Consider the following 21738-nt stretch of genomic DNA (forward strand, 5'->3'; position numbering starts at 1 on the left):
TTCCAAAAACTTCTGGTCCAAAGCATTTTGGATAAAGGAGACCCAAGCTACATTTTCTTTTATGACTTCTTGGAAGAAACCAGCATGATAGCCATTTCGTCTCAATTTGGGGCTACCCTTTGTTGGACTGTGGCAAGCTGGTTATCACCCAGGCCTGTCCTTAAGCTAAAGGGAATTGCAAAGCTATAGTGCACTTCAAAGATTTTAAAACACTGCCCCCAGTTCTTCTCAGACTTTATTTAAAGAAAAGGCAGACTGCAGTTCGATTCTTTATACAGGGAAATATATTTAAAGGAAAACGCTCATTAAGTGTTCCATAATTTAAGGAACACCCTTTTTCTTAAAAAATAGGTTCTTGCTTAAAAGGAGCAGGGAAAAACTTCTGATTAAAAAACTTAATTTAAAAAAATGTCAATTTGGCTCAAGCCCGTAAACAGATAATTCAGAGGGTCTCCCTGCCTCTTATTTAATGTTCGACAATAACACAGAAGTACTAAAAAAGCACCGGATGCTGAATCCAGCTTCTGGTTAAACTCTTTTCTCATTTAAAGAAGAAAAATGTGCAGGCAATGCTTGCTGCCATATCCTTCCCCTTGTAACCAATGAAGGAGAATTATGTGAATCTGTTGTCTGCATGCGGCTTTTCCAACTAGAAATTACTTGGTGGAAAGCATTAATTTTTGTAAAGTGCAGAGTATGTACAGACAGCCCAATACACTGCTTTAAGAGGAAACAAAGAACTCATAATTATACAGTATAATAAAGCACCCTAAACCTCCAACAGATATGTCCAGATCATAACTTCAAATGGTCCTTCCTACTTACATTGCAGCATTGTCAGTCGTTTAAAATCTAGCAAACTATCTTGGTCTTCCTGCTGATTCTCTCCACCCACCACCCTTTACAATAACAGAATCTTTAAGTTTCCAACTCCTCACCGTTGGAGGGTTAGGAAACTCCTTTATGTCCATACAATACCACATAGGATTTTCCCCTTCCCACTCAGACCTTACACATGTTTTAGAGTACAAGTCCCAGAATCCTCAAGCCAGCAGGGCTAAGGGAGTCCTAGGTTCCAGATGGGTGTGTATGCGCCTTCAAGTTGCTCCTCGACTTATGGTGACTCCATGAATTTCACAGGGTTTTCTTAGGCAAGGAATACTCAGAAGGGGTTTTGCCAGTTCCTACCTCTGAAATATAGAACTATAGCCCAAGTATTTTTCTTAAATTCGGTTCTTTCCTATCCTCAAGAAGGTTCCTCCTAAAATAATTATATTTTCATGAACTATTTTAATTTCTGCTGCTGCAGTATTTTCATATTAGAGAGCATGCCTGTAGCTTTGAGATTTGAGTTATGATCACCTATTAAAAGTAGAGAGCCAGAGTAGTGTGGTTGAGTGCTGGACTATGACTCTGGAGACTAGGATTTAAATTCCTGTTTGGCCATGGAAACCTGTTGGGTGACCTTGGGTAATTCACACTCTCTCAGCCTCAGAGAGGGTAAACTTTCTCCGAACAAATCTTGCTAAGAAAACCTCATGATAGGTTCCCCTTAGGGTCGCTGTCATTCAGAAATGACATGAAGGCACACAACAGCAATTAAGGGAACAAGTAGACTTTGTATTAAAAACATGTTCTTCACTTGATCAGTGGGATATTTTAAACCGAATGCTCAGCTTTAAACAAAACCCATTCCCTTTAGCATGTGTTGTGCTTATTAATGGATTTATATTAATGCTAATTCAGCAGCAACTGCTGGTAATAAGATGCAATTTTTTCATGGCAGTCTCTAACTCTCGTGTTGGTCAGCAGTGTCTGCTTTACCATTTGTTGTCTATCAGAAACAATGATACAGAAAGGTAAAGGTCACACATTAAATTTATTTGTTGCTATTACAGTATTTACTTTTTAAAAAATACAATTGAGGAAAAACAAAACACAAAAAGGACCCAAAAGGGTAGGTCTAAGTGCCATCCGAACAAATGGGAGGGGAGAACATACCTAAGCGCACACATGCACACTCCCTCTGCTTTGCAGAAGAGAAAGTTCCCTCTCACACATTTACTCACACACACACACACACACACACACACACACACACACCTACACCATTGCAGTCAGCAGGACAAGAGACTTCGTCTTTCTTTCCCTTTGATTGAACACACAGCTTTCTTTCAATGACCTTCAGGCGGCAATAGAAACAGGCAGAAAGTTTCTTTAAGGACAGCACTGAGGTTTCAAGACCCAGCTGTGGAGGAAGGCAGGTATGAGGCAGCAACATGTCATCCCTAACAGCAGCAGGAAGAGACCCACACTGATGCCATCCTGAGATTGGATCAGGTGATTTGCAAGAAAAACGATGATGCAGAAGGGGAGAGGAAATGTCCATCCCTCGCACAGGTTAGTGTCCAGAGGGAATGCTGTATGTTTGCTATTTTGTCCATTTCCCTCATGGAAGGATCATGTTCCCAGGACTGTGTGCGTACCATTGCAATAGTTATGGGAGATTTTTTTAATCCTCCTAGTAGGATCAGACTAGCCCTCTCCATGCTCTCCAAGGTAAAGGGTACGATGCGGGTGCCGTCTGGCAGAGGACAGGGTGGACCGATGGGCCCGCAAAGCTGTGCGAGTCGCTCTGCCAGTAAAGGACTGAGGGGACGGCTGGGTGCGGTTGTTTGGGGCAGGGTCGTGGCGTCGCAGAAAGGGGGGCACTGTAGAGCTCTTGATGTGGATGACCCGGGTGTCCATCACTTCACAGTCTATTTGCATCATTACCTCATAGCCCAGGGAGGAATTGTACAGGCTCTCTGCAAAGAAGACACAAAACAATGAAATGCAGTTGCCTCTGGAGTGAAACAGGGGAGTCTACAGCCACATCTGACAGAGCCCCTCGGTGATACCAACAGACTCATTCACTTTACCATTGAGGGCCATGGCTGGCATCACCAATGACATTTTGGGGCGAGAGGTTTTGTTGTGGCTGATGGCAGGCAACAGCAGGTGGTCCTAAGATAAAGAGAAAGCAAAATCCAAAATCACTATCAATACAGAATGCCATCCATATACATGGTACTTTACAGGTTAATATGGGCTTTTCCAAACTTGTACACCTTACAGCTATGATACAACTACTGTTTTGAGGCAGGATGAGGCTGAAGAAGGCTAGACTGATGAAAAGACATGTCATTGCCACAAAGGGCTTCCATTCTAAAATTCAATACATGGAAAGCAACAGAGGAGAGGGAAAAAAGCAGATAGCAAGTTTAGTTTGACACCATATACTTAGGTTGGTTTCCAGAGAGGATGAGGAAAAAGAGGAGTATCAAAGGCTATATGGACAGCAAGCCTAAGTATTTGGTTCTCCTCCTGCCAAGCCCCTCCCCCCCAAGAGATTTGGACCCTCAATAGAGAGAAACTGCCTCAAGCACACAAGCAGCTTCTGAAATTCTCCATTCCAATGTGAAGTCGAAGGCTTTCATGGCCGGCATTCATAGTTTTTTGTGGGGTTTTCGGGCTATGTGGCCATGCTCTAGAAGAGTTTCTTCCTGACGTTTCGCCAGTATCTGTCACTGGCATCTTCAGAGAATAAAGGATTTCTGCTCTGTTCATCAGGGCATTGTGCAGACTCAGGACTGCAAGAAACTACTACATGCAGCAAGCACACAAAATATGCAATAACCACGTGAGTGGTCAAGCTCTTCCCATACTTTCTCTGAGTGATACTGCCAAAGTGGTACCTGTTTCTGATCTAGGTCTCAACAGAGGAATTCAGGAACTAGAGGAAAAATGGCCTAGAATCTGTGGTCCAGATCTTCAGTTACCCTAGGGAGCAGAATTTTTCTAAGAGAGAGCAACATCCAGTTCTACCATCACTAGCTTCTTCTTAGGGTCACCATCAGAAATGACTTGAAAGCACACAACACAGCCCACTGCATAAGACATCTCTTGTAATTTCATTTATTTGAAAATACTCTCTCTACAGCCATCCTGCCCTGTTTAACTTTATGGAACGTTATGTCAAACAGAATTCTGTCTAACTCAAATGCTGGTACACTACATTGAGTGAGGACAATCCAAAGTTTACAATGTATGACTGCACTCTCTTTACAACCTCTTCTTGCCACTGAGTGCTACCAGCGAGTCCTTACTCACCCGTCGAAAGGACACTACATAGAAGGTATCTTCTCGACGATCAATGGCATCCATGAAGTCGTGTTCAGTGTGGTCAGGATGCTGATAAACCTGTAGCTGCTGCAGGGAATCTCTGGAAACACAAAGAAAAGAAGACTTTTCAAAATGCTCCCCCCCCCCCTACAACATCTCAATCATGGGATACACAGTTGAGGTCTACAGTAGGGGGAGGCCAAGGAAAGGCAACAAAGAGATGTGTAGAGTGAGCCATAAAGAGAAGAGTAGTGAGCAATGGCATCTTTCTGGCAGTTGCCCCAGGAGGAAAGGAACACAGAATTATGACAGCAGTAGGAATTGTGCAGCCCTCCAGATATCATTGAACTGTTGCTTCAAACAGTCCTAATCAGCATAGCCAATGCCGAGGAAAGCTGGGATCTGCACTTTGACATCTGAGAGCTGAACAATTTCAACTTCTGGGCTATGGGAAGGGCTAAAGAAAAAATGATCTTCTGAGCTTCTCTCTGAGAAAATACACTGATGACCAAAGAAATCCAATTAAATATCACACTCTTCCTTCCTTGTGTGATCTTAAGTACCAAGTGGAAGGGACTGGAAGGACAATCTACTAGGCCCATGGGAGGGCATGTGCACAAGACACCTAGCAGCCTAAAGTAAAAGGAAAGAGGCCATTTCTGCAATGGCTTCCACACACTGTGCTGGTCAAACTGCATTCATTTGGGACCAAGTCATCCTTATCTATAGAAAGGGCACAGCATGATTGCTTTAGGCCATCAACTAACTTCTCAATACTGAATAATCTGAACAAGTTAATTAATATTGTATCTAATGGCCACAGTTTAATGGTATGACAGTTAAATTTGTGGTGTTGCATGTGTGACTGGACAGTTATAAATCTATATCATCACTTGATGCTGTTCCAGTCAGCAAATGATGAACAGAAATCTATTAACCGGACTCCTTTTATCACCTGAATGCCCAAAATGACACAGCAGAAAGTACTACATGAGAAATAGTAATGTAATATAAAGACCAAAATACTGGAGATGTGGGAAGCCTGGCTGACGGAGAGAAGAGACACCGCAGGAGAAGCAGGCAGCCCAGTAACTCATAACCACCGAGGTGTAGAAAAGAAGGTACTGAACCACAGATTTTCTTATTCAAGAGGAATTTCAGGGCAAGCAACTCAGTTCAAATGAAGGACCTGTTTACCTCTGTGTTTGTCTGGGGGGGTTGGCAGGCACATAGTGGGAGGGGCTTGGAGGCATCCCTTTTGGTTTGTCCTGAAATGCAGAACACAGAAACAAAGAAATAATTGAAAGATAGATTGAAGGCAGAGATGGGAGAGACTGCCACCAAATTCCTCATGCCTCAACACTTCTAAGCCTTTTTGGCAAACTTCAACAAGATTCTGGACATCATTCTCCACCCCCTCCACCCCCAAACACACACCACACCAACCCTCTAGTGGTTATCACTGTGTGCCCACTTCCTTTTCTCCCTAGGCCCATCCTGTCACACCTGGCTGGCCTGTGCTGCTTTACGAGACTGTGAGGGCTTCCTCCGGTTGATCTGGTGTCGTCGGACCCAACCGCTGAGCTCATCTGCCAGTCTGGAGATGGAAGAACAGACAAAAGATGGACTATACACAACATTCCTATGTCTCAAATGTCCCCCAAAGGCCTCTGTGCAAACAAATCACAAGAAATATTTACTCAAGAATGTATCCTCAAAGGAGAGCCCTGCAGGATCTGACCAAAGCTCTATCTAGTCCAGCATTCTGCACACCCTACAGCCACCCAAATGGCCCAAAGAAAAACATGAATGGAATAGCATCCTCTTGCATGTGTCTCTCAGTGACTGGTATACATGGCTGCACACAAGTCCTGATGCTAGATATAATATATAGTCATCCTTAGACCATCCTGCCCCAGGACCTACCTGAGTGATTCAGTGCGATTGAACTGGCGGCAATCTGAAGTAAGGAACAACTTGTCCAAGTCTCTCAGCATGAGTTCCTTCATGTCAGAGAAGGGAGTTGACAAGTTCCTGCAGTGGTGGGAGCAAGAGAGACAAAACATGAATATTAAAGAATCGTTGCAAAGGGAATTGACCATTCAGTTCCTAAAAACAACCATAAAACCATTTGTGAGTAGTAAGGAATTTATGGCAGGTTATTAAATGGGTTCCAACAAAGTGTGATGATATAAAAACTGCAACTAGACTGATGAGACATAAATAGGTGCTATTGAACAGAGACTGGAAATGTCCCCTTTCCCCAGTGGCCAGGCTGATTGGGGGGTTTTGGGAACTGCAGCCCACAAAAAGGAATGTTACCATGTTTTTCTATTGATTCATATCCTTGTCTGCTTCTCCCTGTGAGCAGCAGGGAAAATTTTGTAGCTAGGAACACAAGGAGTTCTTTCTAACTATCATGACTGACAGGGTTGTGCAAGCAGCTCTTGTTGGCTTTATTTGTTTTTTGGCACCTCCTGTTCTTTAGCATCTTGTTATTTCTCTTCCACACTCCAGACACCCGAATTACCGGAATGATGTCTTCCCTGGCTTAGCTGGAGCCTCGTCTTGCTGCTCCTCCGGCTCTTCCTCTGGGATGTCATGAGATTCCCCTGCAATTCCTAGGAGGTGCCTCTGGCCTGGGCTAGGCTCCACTTCCTGCTTGGGCAGGGTCACATCTGTTGTCTTTCGCTCACTGATGCTGGAGTGATGGGAAAACAGAGTCAACTCAACAGAATTTTCTGGTATGCCTTACCAGAGAATCAGTATTAAGCTACACAGCAATGTAAAATGCCTGCAAAAACAAAATGGGGGTCATCAAACACAGGCCAAAGTAGCAAATAATGTGTCACAGTTCTTCCTAGACTGGCCCCCAACTGCAGGAAGGAAGGATGTGTGAGGGAAGCAAGATGATCCAACATCTGCAAAATAATCAACTGGGGCTACAGAACAGAAAGATTTTGTATTTTATTTCAAAGCATTTGATGTACCAGAACAGGCAGGAAGAGCTAATCAGATGGAACACAGATAACAGAGCAAACATATAATCAAACCACAAGTAAGAAATGAGCAATTTTTGTGACACTTCAAAAGCTGGCTGATGTATTGTGACATACCATTTCATGGACTACAGCCTACTTTGTCAGATGCCTGAAAGCATTATCTACACTTGGAAGATACCTACACACAGATTTGGGGTGGGCACATTTTAAATAGTGGATCCCAAAGCGCAACTTTTAAGAGGCTAGAGTAAATTTCAAATGTATACAAAACAACAGCAACTGATGGTGAAGTGTGACAATTTTGATAATCAGGCTAATAATAAAAGATGTGTTATCAAAGAATGGATTTCAAGACTGTAGACCTAAAGAAAGTAAGTCAGTAGGCATGTTAGGATATTCTCAGAAACAGTTTCATCCCAGAGGAATGGAAAAGACTTCCTTAACCAGTCTATTAAGTTTAGTATCCAACAAGCACACACATGCCTACAATATGACTTTATACTCTCTCACACAGAGACACAATGTAACTGAATTCCCTAGGGCACTGGCAACATCAGAACACTTCTGTACAAAGAATGACTGGTGAAGTCATTTATTCACTAGCCCTGAGAATGGATCACTCACCTGACAGGCCCAAAATTGAAGGCTATGAAGAGCAGCACAACCATGACACAGATGACTTTCCGGTTCCCGGAACCAAATTTCAACTCACTGTTCTAAATGGGAAGACAAGGGTAGGGTGTAAGCTATAATGGTATACTACCTGTTCAGAATTCTTGCCTTCTTCATAATGAACTGTAAAGCCATTGTGACTTTATATTGGGCGTATGATTTTCTTACTGTAGTACATCAGGAATGGCCAATCTCTTCTCTTTTTTTTTGTCAAGGGCTAAAGCCAGTGATGGATGGTATCAAAGACATAAGTGGATGGATCCAGCCCTTCTCTCTCTGTCATCTCTTTTCTCTCTGTATGCATTTAGCAGAATGCTATGGAAGGGATAGATCACTCTTGCAGAGGCCTGAAATGACTACCTATAGAGGGCTTCTGAAATCAGGCCAAGGGCCAAAGGGCTGCCTCTTCCTGAATTATACAGTACTACCAGAAACCTCACCTGACAACTCTCTTGAGAGACGTGGCCTACATTTAGCCAAATATAGTTATTACTGAAAGGCATGGAGAAACACTGCATTAACAGCCTACATCCAAGTTATACTATTCACAATTTGTCTGGCAGCTGCAGAATGCTAAGTGTCACTTTCAGAGGTAAAGAAAAGCAAAGAAACAAAAAGCCTAGAAGTGGGGCAGAATTGCCTGGGCTTTTCCATAAGAAAACTAGAGGTCTCACTTCTGGCCAGCAGGTGCTCACCTCATTCAGGACGCAGTCCAGTCGACGGCGGAGGAGAGCATTCTCCCGCCGTAATCGCTCATTCTCTGTCAGGGCCTCCCGCAACCGGGACTCAAGCCCTTGCAGGTATTCTTTCTTTTTTCGCCGTGACTGGCAAGCTGACTCACGGTTCTTAATCATCCTCTGCTGCCGTTTTAGCACTTTGATCTTGAGGGAATTAGAAAGAAGAAGAAAGCTATTCATACACTCACTCTCTTCAAAATGAATGGGCGCCAGATACCAAACACAATATGTATATGGTATAGGTCCCTAACCAAGGGACACATTTTTTACTGAATTAACATTAAGGAATTAATTGAGACAGAATGTGGTGCAGCCACTAACACAGATGATGTGTACAAAAGTTAGGTAAGCACACAGGGAGTTTCAAAGCAATAAAGGCATTCTTTCTGTGTTATTTCACTTTTTTTTGTAGGTTATCTCAGCATTTAGAGGTATTGCTGCCAGTAGTGGGTGATAACCTTGCCTGCAGTTAAATTCTGTTGGAACAGAACAGTCCACTGAAACTGTAATGTTGAGAGGAGATCCACAAGGCAAAAGAAGTAGAGGGAAAGAGAGACGATACATTAGAATTAAATGAAATGACTCACATCAATCTCTTGGTTGCAGGATCCCATTTGTGTTGGTGCGGGAACAATAGTCTTGGCTTCTGGTTTGGGGGCAGAAGAAGTTGGTTTTGTGGGGAGACCTTCCTTCACAGGGGATTGAACCTTGATCAGCCCAGATACTGGAAGATGCAGCAGTTCAGATTGGGAAATCACAACACCCTGCGTTGGAACTGAGGTGGAATTAAAAGAAAAGGCCAAGTCACAATTCTATGCTCTGTACTTTTTCACATGTACATTGTAGTCTATGTCTTGAATGAAAATAAGCATCTTGAATGAAAATGAGTCTCTATCCTACTAATTTGCCATGAAAGAAAAGGAAAATTTGTGAGTCATTTGACCATCTGGAGCTACATGCTCTCAGCTGTACTCTGAACTAGGGTTACACTATAATGCTGCCAGTCAAACCCTTCCATAAAGCATCTGTTTTATTGTTCCAACAGAGACTTCTTTCCTTGGTTACCTGAAATTCCTGGGCTGACAGTTTGCGACTGGGTTACAGGAACAGGCTGTAGTAAGATGGTCTTACTGGAAGTGGTTGTTGGCTGTACTGGGACAGTGGTTACCACAACTGGCTTTGGCTGGATAGGAGGTTTTCGACTGAGAATGCACTCTGCTTTGTTGGAAGCTGTTGGTTTCCCTGTAACAAATGAGCCTGTCAACTGAGTAACGAATGTTCCTTCCCTTCACCAGAAAGCAGCAAAGCACTTTTTGGGGGTCAGTCTGAATGAGAGAAGTGTGACCAGGCCCAATTTTTAAAAGCTACAGTGACACCTGCTCTTTCCACATCCCTAGTCATGTGAAGGTTAAAAGTCTGTATGCCACTCCACTTTCTTTATGCCAGGAAGACAATGTCACAATATGGCTTTCATGCTTTGAACAGGGTCTTATCTATTTGGCCTCGAGAGAATTTCCCTGGAAGGAGTGCATGTGCATTCAAATGTACTTGGCCCTCAGAAGCAAAACTTGAGCAGTCTGCTACGAGTCATGCCCCTTCACTCATTATTAATAATCTCACAATAACTAGAATGCACATATAGCGTCCTGAAAGACAACATCAAGTAAATCTTGCAACATCATTCAGTTTCTTTAGTGTTTGTTTAAATTCTCATCCATTTTACAGTGTTTTTCTCTATACATCCAAAGATGCTTATTTGACAGTAAATAAAAACAAGGCCTCAATCACTGAGACAATTTTAAAACACCTTTATTTTTAAAATGTTCCATTAAAAGAGTTTTTTTAACCACAGTATGCACCCAAACAGACAGGCCAAAATAAAGCTGCTTCGATTAAGTTTGGAGGTATGCTGTTTAAATGATGCCTAGGAGGCCAGAAGCCACACCAAAGCAATGCTCCATACCTCCAAAGTTACCTGAAGCAGCTTTATTTTGGCCCGTCTATACAGGCCCTAAGTTATTGACATCATATTACTGTTTAAAAATATACATATTCTAAATGATAAGAATGAAAGTGTCAATTGTTTGACTTTTAACAAAAACTGTGCTCTTGTGAAAGTGATAAAAGGCCAACTAATCGTTGAATGAAACAAAACTGGAAGAGCAACATAACATTGTCAGGTAGGAGCGCTACAGCATGAGGTGAGGTGTTGGCTAGTAAGTGAATGAGACAGGACATACATTGAGTCAAACTAATAAGCCATTTTGTTTTCTATTACATTTTAAAATTTGTTCTATTGCTTCTAGGCATTCAACATCACAAGCACTAAATCCCTAAGGTTCTAAATGTTTTTCATCCACTAAACTTTTTTGCTGTGAGGGCCAGGCAGAGTTTCTGCACAATACTTTCTGATGAAACCAAGAGGTTCCACTTGCACCCACTTCTCTCCCATTGTCTCCTCTATTGTGTACCTGTCTCAGGAGCTGGTACTACATTGATGTGGACAGTGCCAAAGGGAGGTGAAAGGACATCTCCAAACATGCATGGAGGGGTTGGTGGACGCTCTGGCTTCACTCCAATTACATCATCTGGGTTAGGGGCCTGTGAGAAAAAACACATGTCTCAGCACAACAGCTCAAAGATGGGGGGAGTGCCCTCTGTATAAAGGGATCTCTGACAGACTGACCTGCCCAAGGAGATCAGCAGAAGAGGAGGAGGAAGAAGATGCAGCAGACGAATCAGAGGATGATGAATCAGAGCAATGAGATGAGGCAGGAGAGACTGGCTCAGACTTTACTTGTACCTCTAAAGGGAAATAGGAGAACAAAGTATTAACTTGTTTTTACTGTTAGCCAAAACATCCAAAAGAGAAAAGAAACCATTCTAAAAAATCTCTCTCCAACTTCCTCATACACATAATGCTTCTTTCCTGTCCCTATGGTTGAACCTGAAGAGAGCCATAATCATTATGGACCTCAAGTAACTTACATGTGAAGTAGAGAATATCTGGCACTCCAGATAGCTGAACTAGAGCCAGTGTGGTGTATTGGTTTGAGTGTTGGACTATGACTCTGGTAACAAAGGTTTGATTTCCTGTTTGGCCATGAAACTAACCTTGGGTAAGTAGCATGCTCTGAGCCTCAGGAGAAGGCAATGGTAAACCTCCTCTGAACAAATCATGCCAAGAAAACCCTATGATAGGTTCACCTTAGGGTCACTAAAAGTCCATAACAACTTGAAGGACTACAACAACAAAAATATCTGAACTACAACTCTGATAATCCTTTACAAATGGCAATATTGGCTGATAAAATATGTAGGCCAAAGATCTGAAGGGACAGCAGCTCCTAGTGAACTTCAATAGTATTCACCCCACACTTCTGGCCATATAGAAGAGATCTCCCATTACCACCCACTAAGGAAGACTACAGCTCCCTGACTACAGCTTCTCTCATCTCTTCTGCTCTCCCCCATGAATCACTTACATGAAAGATAAGCCTCTCTATCTAAGCTTGGGCAGTTGGGAATAGATGATTCATTAGTTTCACTTCTCTAACACAGAACAACCTTGTCCAATATTATTAGTAAACCATAAATACTACTTCAAAATCAAGAATTTCGTAACATTAGAAATAAAGACTACTCTTCTAAACCAGATCAAAGATCTAGCTAGCTAGACTTTCTGTGAACCAGCTGTCTGAAAAATCCACAGGTTGGGGGTATAAAGGCTATAGCCCTCTCCTTTCCTGAAAGAAAGTAACCTCCATATCAAAGCTTAGAAGTGTTTATTTTTTCAGATTACAACTCCTAGAACTCCACAGCCAGCATGGCCAACAGCCATGTTGATTGTGGGATTTGGAACGCTGCAGTCCAAAAAGGGAACATTCAAACTCTGCTCCACAGTGTCCACAGAGATGTTTTTTATATATATATCCATCAATTTAATCTAATACAATGTTCTTTACTTGGGTGGGCAGTGGCTCTCCAAAGTCTAAGTGAAACTCTTTTCAGCTGGAGTAGTGACACTGAAGATTTAGGGCATTCTGCCTGTAAAACTTATGCCCTTTCTGTGTCAACTATAAACCAGCAAGTTGACAGGTTTAGGGTTAACCTGAGTAAAAAAGCTAGTCTAATACAAACCTCTTCTCTCTGTGAGCAGTATCCTATCATATACACAGCTTGCCACCTCTAAGGTCCCAATGAGACCTCCCTCAGTAGAGTTTTGAAAGGGTACTACTGACCTAAGATGTGAGAGTCTTGAAATGAGTCCCAAGGTGGATCCGGAGGGGATGTCTCCATGTCCAAGTCAAACCCATCACTGAACTGCTGCCCAGAGAGGAAAGAAGATACAGAAAATAAAACTAGTTATGTATGCAGGCATAGAGCAAAGCAGTTAAATGTCTTCCATTGCTTTGATGTAAAAACACTAATGAAGACATCAAACAGAATAAGTGTATGATTTAAAAGTAGGATTTAAAAATAAGTGTGGGATGTAGTTTTTAGGACAAGGGGGAACAGGACTTTTAGAAGTAAAAATAATTATGTGGCTTGGTGGCCCATTTGATAAGCAGAGATTTTGTATAGGTATTTAGGTCTTGCTTTTGAACACATGGTGTATATATAAGTGAAGCTGATAATACAATGTAAAGATTAAAATATAGCACGTCTGCCCTTAGTATGACAAGATCAAGACTTAATCTGCCTCACCATCAGGTATCACATCCAAGTACATCTGTATTATGCATGTTACAACATGCAATGTTGTAAAACGTCATGCAACATTATAACAAAGGTAGTGAGGATGAGCAGCGTGTCACATTTCAGAGTAAAGATGCAAGGGAATGGTGAGAAAGAGAAAAGGTTGGAAAGTTACTCTCACCATAGAATTGCCACAGTCACCAGCCATAATACTCCTTTCAAGGCAGGGGAAGAGCTCAGCTGCCATAGCTCCATCATTATCCAAGCAGCTGTAGAGACCTGCATCTGTGGAGAGAACAGCAATGTACAATCAATGTGCGACTTAAGAGATTCAAAGACCCTCTTGTGCTTTTTTCACTTTCAGCCCATACCACAACCTCTGATCAGTCTACTTTGCTTCACTCCAAACAAGTAGAGTTCTCCCTAACCTACAGTAATATTTTTAAAAGATTGTATCCACACTGCAAAATTAAAGAGGTCTGACACCACTTTAGATGCCATGAGTCTATCTTACAGAATCCTGGCGTTTATTATTACAGTTGGACCTTCGTATCAGCAGGGGATTCTTTCCAGACACTTCCCCATTAATGTGAAAAAAACAACAACACAGGATCTCAAGACCCATTGTTGCAAATGGTTGTGTGACAAGCACGGCCCTGTGCACACACTGCCATTTGGGACAATGGGGCTTGCTGTCTGCACATACTCAGATCTGTGGATGGTGAGCCCATGGATAGCAAGGTCTGATTGCATAATAAAATATAATAATAAAAAATAGTGATGAACTAAATAATAATATAATACAATGTAACAACAGAAGGTAGTGAGGATTTATTATTATTATTATTTCATTTCATTTCATTTGCATGCCGCCCTTCTCCTGCAAGGGTCCCAAGGTGGCCCACAGACAAAAAGATTTTTTTTAATTACAATAAATTTTAAAACAGTCAAAATAATTTAAAAACAGTTTAAAATTACGTAAAAATATACAAGTTAAAAGGCGTGACAAATACGCATGCTCAATATAAAAACTACCATGGCATGCTTATGTTTTAAATGCCTGTTTAAATAAAAATGCATTAGCTTGCCACTGAAGAGGCAGCATGGAGAGTGAAAGGAAGGGCATTCCAGAGGTTGGGAGCAGCCACCGAAAAGGTTCTCTCTTGTGTCCTCACCAAGGCAGTGGCAGGACAGAGAGAAAGCCTTCTCATTAACAACAGTAACATTAAACAAAGCTCTTTATTGGTGCGAGAAGCACAGGTTTGGAGGAGAGGGTCAAGGAAAAGAAATTTGCCAAGAAAACCCTACAATAGGGTTGCCATAAGTCAGAAGTGAATTGGAGGCACACAACAACCACAACAAACGTGAAGTTGAAGGCTTTCACAGGAGGCATCCCTAATCTTTGTAGGTTTTTTGGGCTATGATGCCTTGTCCCAGAAGAGTTTCTTCCTGATGTTTTGCCAGCAGCTGTGGCTGGCATCTTCAGAGAATGCTGGCATGGAAGAGAGTGCGATATGTATAGGCCGGTTACAAACCGGCAGTTGGGACGTCTGGAGGACGTCCCGTTTTAAAAAAGGGGCGTCTCTTCTAGACGCCCGAGTCTAGTACGGACTGTGTCCGTACAATATGGCGCTGGCCCTTCTACATGGCCGGCGCCATATTGACGTATCGGACGCTGAGCATCCGAACGTCGCGCGGCCCTAATGATGTCATGAATGAGCCCTTGGCGCTTCGCAACGTCATCAGTGCGCCGCTGAAAGAAGCTCCGAAATGGAGCTTCTTTTTTGCTCCGCACGGGAGCTGCTCAGTTTGGCTGCTGCAGCTCCCGCGCGGAGCAAATGGCGCCGGCGGGGGAGCGCCGCAAAGCGGCGGTTTGTATCCTGCCATAATGTGGGATCCTTGGTTGAGAGGAAGTGATTTACATCAGTGAGTTACCAACTGTCACATAGTATATGTGTGTGTGTGTGTGTTTATATATACACACACACATACACACACACAGAGAGTTGTACAGTACCTCCGTTTGCGCAGCCTTGGAATTCATGCTTTCGCTTATGTGCAAGCAGCAAACAGAGGGGAAACATAATGTTGTGTGTGTCTGTGGTGCATGCCTGTGCGTGGCCACGGGGATATGCCGCCATTTAAGCCCATGGGGCTTGAATATCGATGAGTTTCCATTTTCATGGGGGCTCTGGAATGGATCCCCCATGAAAACGGAGGGCCGGCTGCATACCCACCCACTTCCATGCCAGCATTCCCTGAAGATGCCAGCGACAGCAGCTGGTGAAACGTCAGGAAGAAACTCTTCTAGAACACGGCCTCTTTGCCTGAAAAGAAAAACCACAAAAACTAACAGCAACAAACTTTGGCCACATCATGACTCACTGGAAAAGACAATAATGCTGGGAAAGGTGGAGGAAAGCAGAAAGAGAGGAAGGCTGCATGCTGGATGGATGGACTCTATTAAAGAGACCACAAGCATGAGTCTGCATACATGGAAAGAGAGATCCCAGAGGTTCAAGCAAGGAGGAGGCACCAGGGACCACATTGCAAACATACAATGGCTAATGGAGCACACCAGGTAATTCCATAAGAAAATCAGCATGTGCTTTATAGACTATATAGCAAAGCCTTTGACTGCATAGATCATGAAAGGCTATGGAATTCCCTTAAAGACATGGGAGAGGCAAAACATCTGATAGTCCTGATGAGGAATCTATGCTCAGGAAAGAGGCCACTGTCAGAACAGAACACAGAGAAACAGAATGGTTCCCAATTGGCAAAGGGGTCAGGCAAGGCTGCATCCTTTCACCCTCTCGGTTCAACTTGTATGCAGAACATATTGTAAGAAAGGCAGGCTTGGGCACAGAAGAAGGAGGAGTGAAAACAGGAGGAAGGAATATCAGCCATCTAAGATATGCAGATGAGACCATAACACTAGAAGAAAACCTCACAGACCTGGAAGAATCGAGGAAGAAGGTGCAAAGGCCTATTGCTGAACATAAAGGAAACAAAAACCATGACAAGGGAGAATCTTGACAAATTCAATCTAGAAGGTGAAGTGGTGAAAGAGATCTCATATTTGGGATCAAACAGTAATAGAAATGGGGGCTGCAGCCAGGAAACCAGAAGAGGATGAAGAATGGGGAGGGGGCTATGAAAGAACAAGAGTCTAAAACTCAGCCCCAAAGTCAGAAGCATAGAGGCCTCTGTCTTCCCTGTTCCTGTCTATGGATGTGAGGGCTGGGCAGTTAAGACAGGGAGACAATCAGCTCCTCTGAGATGTGGTTCTAGAGAAGAGGGCTGAGGGTCCCAAGGGCAGCCAAAAGGGCAAGCAAATGGGTCCAAGAGTGGATCCGGCCGGAGAGGCTTCCCTGGCGCTCCAGGATGGTCAGCCAAGGCTATTTTAAAGCGTCGTCAGCCACATTTTACTGTTCGGATGTCAAGATGTATTGCTATGCTTCATGCTTAATGATTTCCGTAGAGAGTGCGCCAGAGGCAGGTTTCCTTTCTCCATCTTCACTGGCTGCACTTACAGCGCTGGGTAAATTTACACCGCATTGCAAAGAAAGCTTAACAACAACAACAACAACAATTGCTGTGTATTCGTTTAGATCCAGGCAGAGCCAGGAGCACGACTGGAAAGGGAAGGGAGCTTAATGGGCTGCAGCGGTCTCCAGAGGCAAGCTTCCAGACTCTGGGCCCTGATTCACAAGAGCACCGGTCCTTGACGGTCCTTTGGATAAAGGGAACTACAAATCACATCCCCTGGTGATACATGTGGCCTGAAGAGGCAGAGCCCTCCCTCCCTCCGCTGCCTCTGCCTCGGCCCAGGCCCCTTCAGTCCCCGACCGCCTTCCCCTCTCCATTCACCCCAGTCCTCGCTGCTCAGCAGGTTGTCTTCGCGGAAGCGCCTGGAGTCGCTCAGCAGCAGCAGCTCCGAAGCCAGCGCCGCCATCTTGCTTCCGCCTTTTCCTTGTGCTCGGCAACTTCAGCCCCCGGCACTGCCCACACCGCTCGCCATGGCAACGCCGCCACCACCCAATCGGGAACGGACCCCTTTAGCAACGTCAACCAATCGGAACGCGGAGGAGGCGGGACGCCTCGGGAACGTTCACCAACGCGGAAGCGTCGCGAGACAACAAGCATGAGAGACATACACGTGAGGAGAGGCGACGATGCGCTAGAAGCGCGCATGCGCCTTTATGACTACGCTTCTTTGGGCATAAGGGAAGCGAAGCGCGCACGCGCGTTGGAGTTTTACATCGAAGAAAGCTGGGTTTGTGAAGCGCGCAGTGCGCATGCTCAGAAAGAAAGGCGTCCTCGGTGGAAAAGAGCGCATGCGCATAGTTTCGCGCAGGTGCTGCTGGGAGTTGTAGTTTATTTGTTTTCCATCCCTGGGTTCTTCCAATGGGGGTTTCCTTTTCTGCCTTTTAAAAAAGGCATGGTTGGTCAATTTTGGCCCTTCAGAAGTGAATGAGAGGTTGACCTGAAGAGCTCAAAGGCTGCATCGCTCATCCTCAGGCCTTGGGTAAGTCACCTTTGAGAGGAACACTTGGAAATACAGTACTGTATGTCTATATGTCTGTGTCTATGTATATATGTAAGCATTTATATGTGTGTATGTATAAATAAAAGGATCCTTTGCTTGCATATGGAGAGGAAGCCAAAGGGCTGTGTCCACGCTGCAGGGTTAATCTGCAGAAATAATAATAATAATAATAATAATAATAATAATAATAATAATAATCCACTTTGACACCCCTTTAACTGCCCTGGCTCAATGCTGTGGGATCCTTGAAATTATACTTCGTTGAGGCACCAGGGCTCTCTGACAGAGAAGGCTCAGCATCTCACAAAATGACAAGTCCCAGGATTCCATAGCACTGAGCCATGGCAGTTAAAGTGGTGTCAGGCTGCTTTAATTCTGCAGTGTGGATGCATGTCTCCAAAAGAGGGGAAAGTTCTCCTAGTTCATTTTTCTGCTCTATCTGATGTTGGAGACTCAAGGAATGTTGGTCTTTTAAATCTGATGTAGAATGCTAGAGTTGGAAGAGAGCGCAAGGGCCACCCAGTCCAGCCCCATTCTGCCATGCAGGAAATCACAATCAAAGCATCCCCGACAGATGGCCATCCAGCCTCTTTTTAAAGACCTCTAAGGAAGGAGACTCTGAGGGAGTGTGTTCCACTGCTGAACAGCCCTTACTGTCAGGAAGTTCCTCCTGATGTTGAGGAGGAATCTCTTTTCCTGGAGCTTGTATCCATTGTTGCCTCTGAGAATCTAAGCTTGGTTTGATAAACTTTCTAGGGATGTCTAGGTTCTGCAGCATAACTCTGTGGTCACCTTTAACAAAACGTCGCACTGAAGGAGCTAGAGATTCCTAGAGAGAATATTCTGCTAGTCATTTGTCGCTTCTCCGGTGCAATTCTGTGGCCAATGTCTGGCAGATGTTTACTCCAGAGTTGCCCTGGAGGACCTAGAGGTTCCTAGAGAGGTTCTCTCAGGTCAAAAGAATAGGGTTTTTGTTACCTGTGGTTTTTCCACATTCACGGGGGTCCTGTGCCCTTAACCCCAGCGAATGTGGAGGGACAAGTGGATATGATTCAAGAAAACCAGTACAAATAGATGAAATGCAGATGTGGAGTACCGGTACGTGTTTCATAGGGGAAGCTGTGTTAGTCTGTTGTAACAGACAGAATCATAGAATCATAGAGTTGGAAGAGACCACAAGGGCCATCCAGCCCAACCCCCTGCTGTGCAGGAAATCACAATCAAAACATCACCAACAGCATCCCTGGAAACTATAGGGAATCCCACTAGCTTGCATAGAGTTGCCCAGAAGCCACACCTGACCTAGAAGGCATTGCATGCATCGCCAGAGACCTCTTAGGTAGCATCCTTTTTGCTTGCGCAGCAACCATGCCAGCCCTGGAAGGATGGGTGGCAGAGGTATCTTCACTGGCAGTGGGCATCCAGTATGCATCTCCTGGAATAGACAGAAATGACTGCCTCACCAGGCGTTCATTTCCCATCTGAGCTGTGACCCGGTGCAGGCTGTACCTTCCACACTCCCTAATGACACCCTTGGAGAAATCTGTGGCACTTTAAAGACTAATAAATGTTCCTTGGTATGAGTATTTATGGACTCCATCATAGTTCATCCCATGTGTGGATGTAGCCCCACTGGCTAGTGTAACAGTGAACAGTGACCAAATTATCAATGGGGAATTTAATTAGCTCAAGGTTACGAGAGGAGGCCTGTTACCACACCTCAGGGATCACCCCTTCGATCTGTATACCAGGAACTAGAAATCCAGAAATGAGGCAGAGGCTCTAAGTACAATCAATGTCTCTTTTGGAAACAAGGATTCAAACATACAGGCACATACGCTCACACATTCATACAAGACTCAGGAAATAACGTGGTAAATGTGGAATAGATATCAGGCTTTCTAACGGAAATGCTCACCTTATGTAGAAGTTCTATCTTCCAATATGTGTGTGTGGGTTTGCAGGTCTGGTTAAGCAGACAAGTCAGAGAGAGACTGACTTTAAAACTCACTTAGCTCTTGGCTGCCAGCAATGAATGACTGGCTGCAGTGGATGGCTGACTGCAGCTGAGAGTGACTGGTAGCAGCCCAGAGTGGCTGGTAGCAGCAGCTCTCCCAAATTTGGGAGACCCTTTTAGGGTTTAACTGGATCTCCAGACAAAGGGGTAATCAAAGGAGACTGTTTGATGTGTATTTCACATCTTCCCCCAAATGTTTCATCTCCCCAAGTTTCCGACAGACCAGGGACCCAAATGGCTTTGCAAATGTTATTCTTTTGATTCACCTGGTTCCCCCTCAATCACAAAGAGAGACACTTCCTTGAGACACATAATAGCATCTTTCCTGAGAGCACTTAGCAGCTCCTTGCATAATCTCATCCATTTCCAGGGCTGGGAAAGGAAATTTGTTTACATATCAAAACCTATGGCTTCCCTTTGTTTCAGTGGGGAGATCACATGCTAGGGCCATATAGCTGCTCAGGTCAAGATGCATTTTTGATATCAAGATGCAAGCCAGGGATTATAATTTAGATATATTAAAAAGGTGTAGATCAATGCCTATCACTAGGCACTGATATACATATTAGGGTGGGCATGTAGAATGGAAATGATTTTTTGAACAGTGGTCATTGAGAAATTAGAAATGCATCCTGTTCCGATAAGCTACACTGAACTGAAGCTGTTGTTCTTGGGAGACATCCTGAGATGATATGCTTCTTGGGAAAGTACAATAATGCTTGGGAAAGTGGGAGACAGCAAGGACAGGGAGAGACTGCATTAGAGGTAGATGGTTTATATTAAGGAAGCCACAGCCCTAAGTTTTCAGGGCAGTTGATAACAGAGGTCCAAAACAGAGTGCAGAAATAATCCAGTTTGAGGCCGCTTTAACTGTCCTGGCTCAGTGTTAGGGGATTCTGAGAACTGTAATTTTGTGAGACATTAAGCTTTCTCTGTCAGAGAAGTGCACAATAGACTACAGTTCCCAGTATCCCCTAGCACAGGGCAGTTAAAACAGTGTCAAACTGGATTATTTCTGCACTCTGTTTTGGACCCGAGATGCTTGGAGAACTCATTCATAGGATTGCCATAAATTGGCAACCCTATGATGGCAAATATTTGCTGACAAAGGTGGTGACCCTATGATGGCATAACATTTGCCAAAAAATTGCCACTTGATCAGATTTACATACATATGGTAATGAAGACTTTTTTTGGACAGTCCAAGTAGAATTTATTATAGTGCAAATTCTACTGCGCTTGAGAAAGAAATAGTAGAATCTGAGGGGATGGAAATCCACAAAAAGCTTAAATAGCAGGGGCAACAGAACAAATAAGTTTAATGGGGCTAAGGCAAGCCTATGTAGACAGCGTGGTGTAGTGGTTTGAGTGTTGGACTATAATTCTGGAGATTTGGATTTGATTCCCCTCTTGGTCATGGAAACCCAGTGACTCTCAGCCTCAGAAAATCCTATGATAGGGTCTTCTTAGGGTTGACTTGAAGACACAGGCCAACATGTAGATGAGCTAGTTGACACATATAGTGAGATGAAAAGCCTTTATGGCTTTACAAGTTGGGCGGGGGAATAGTTTTCTTTACCATATTCAAAGCTTGGAAAAGTTAGTTTTTTGGGCTACAGTTCCAAGAATTCCCTAACCAGCACCCATATATCACACCATCAAGAGAGACCCTTCTTTGAGTGCCTCCCCATCAAGCTGAGATAAGGTGGTCAAGCACAGAGGAGTCTTTTCAGCAGCAACCCCTCATGTATGGAATTATGCCTCCATCTCCACCTGAGAGGTTCATCTCGGATTTGTATTTGTGGCACCAGATTTGAAATTCTCACAGTCTTTTAAAGTGGGATACGTTTGTCATACTTTTCTGCTCTCCAAAGTAAAGTCGAAGGCTTTCATGGC

At 43.8% G+C, this 21738-nt stretch overlaps 2 protein-coding genes across 6 annotated transcripts in view; one reads left to right on the top strand and one right to left on the bottom strand.

Annotated features, from left to right (window-relative positions):
- Positions 1–1860: 1860 nt before the first annotated feature.
- ATF6B (activating transcription factor 6 beta) lies at positions 1861–17301 on the bottom strand. Of its 4 annotated transcripts, none has more exons than XM_042449107.1 (16): positions 17147–17301; positions 13455–13558; positions 12817–12898; positions 11262–11380; positions 11047–11176; positions 9641–9817; positions 9163–9350; positions 8534–8719; positions 7791–7882; positions 6695–6865; positions 6091–6198; positions 5671–5761; positions 5362–5432; positions 4153–4264; positions 2922–3006; positions 1861–2807 (listed from the first exon to the last, which is right to left on the bottom strand). In XM_042449107.1, the coding sequence occupies exons 1-16, from the start codon at positions 17229–17231 to the stop codon at positions 2536–2538; spliced, it is 2073 nt and encodes a 690-aa protein (XP_042305041.1). In that variant the 5' UTR covers positions 17232–17301; the 3' UTR covers positions 1861–2535. The 4 variants fall into 4 exon arrangements, with proteins under 4 accessions (XP_042305041.1, XP_042305042.1, XP_042305040.1 ...); XM_042449108.1 differs by having other exon boundaries at positions 9641–9805; positions 12817–12901; XM_042449106.1 differs by having other exon boundaries at positions 12817–12901.
- Positions 17302–17634: 333 nt separating this feature from the next.
- Positions 17635–21738, top strand: part of FKBPL (FKBP prolyl isomerase like) — a 32509-nt gene continuing 28405 nt past the window's right edge. For both annotated transcript variants that reach the window (XM_042449117.1, XM_042449120.1), the window contains exon 1: positions 17635–17804. The gene's annotated coding sequence lies outside the window, so the exon portion shown is untranslated. The remainder of the gene's footprint in view (positions 17805–21738) is intronic.

The sequence above is a fragment of the Sceloporus undulatus genome, chromosome 2 (genome assembly GCF_019175285.1).
Source record: "Sceloporus undulatus isolate JIND9_A2432 ecotype Alabama chromosome 2, SceUnd_v1.1, whole genome shotgun sequence".
Taxonomy (NCBI): Eukaryota; Metazoa; Chordata; class Lepidosauria; order Squamata; family Phrynosomatidae; genus Sceloporus; species Sceloporus undulatus.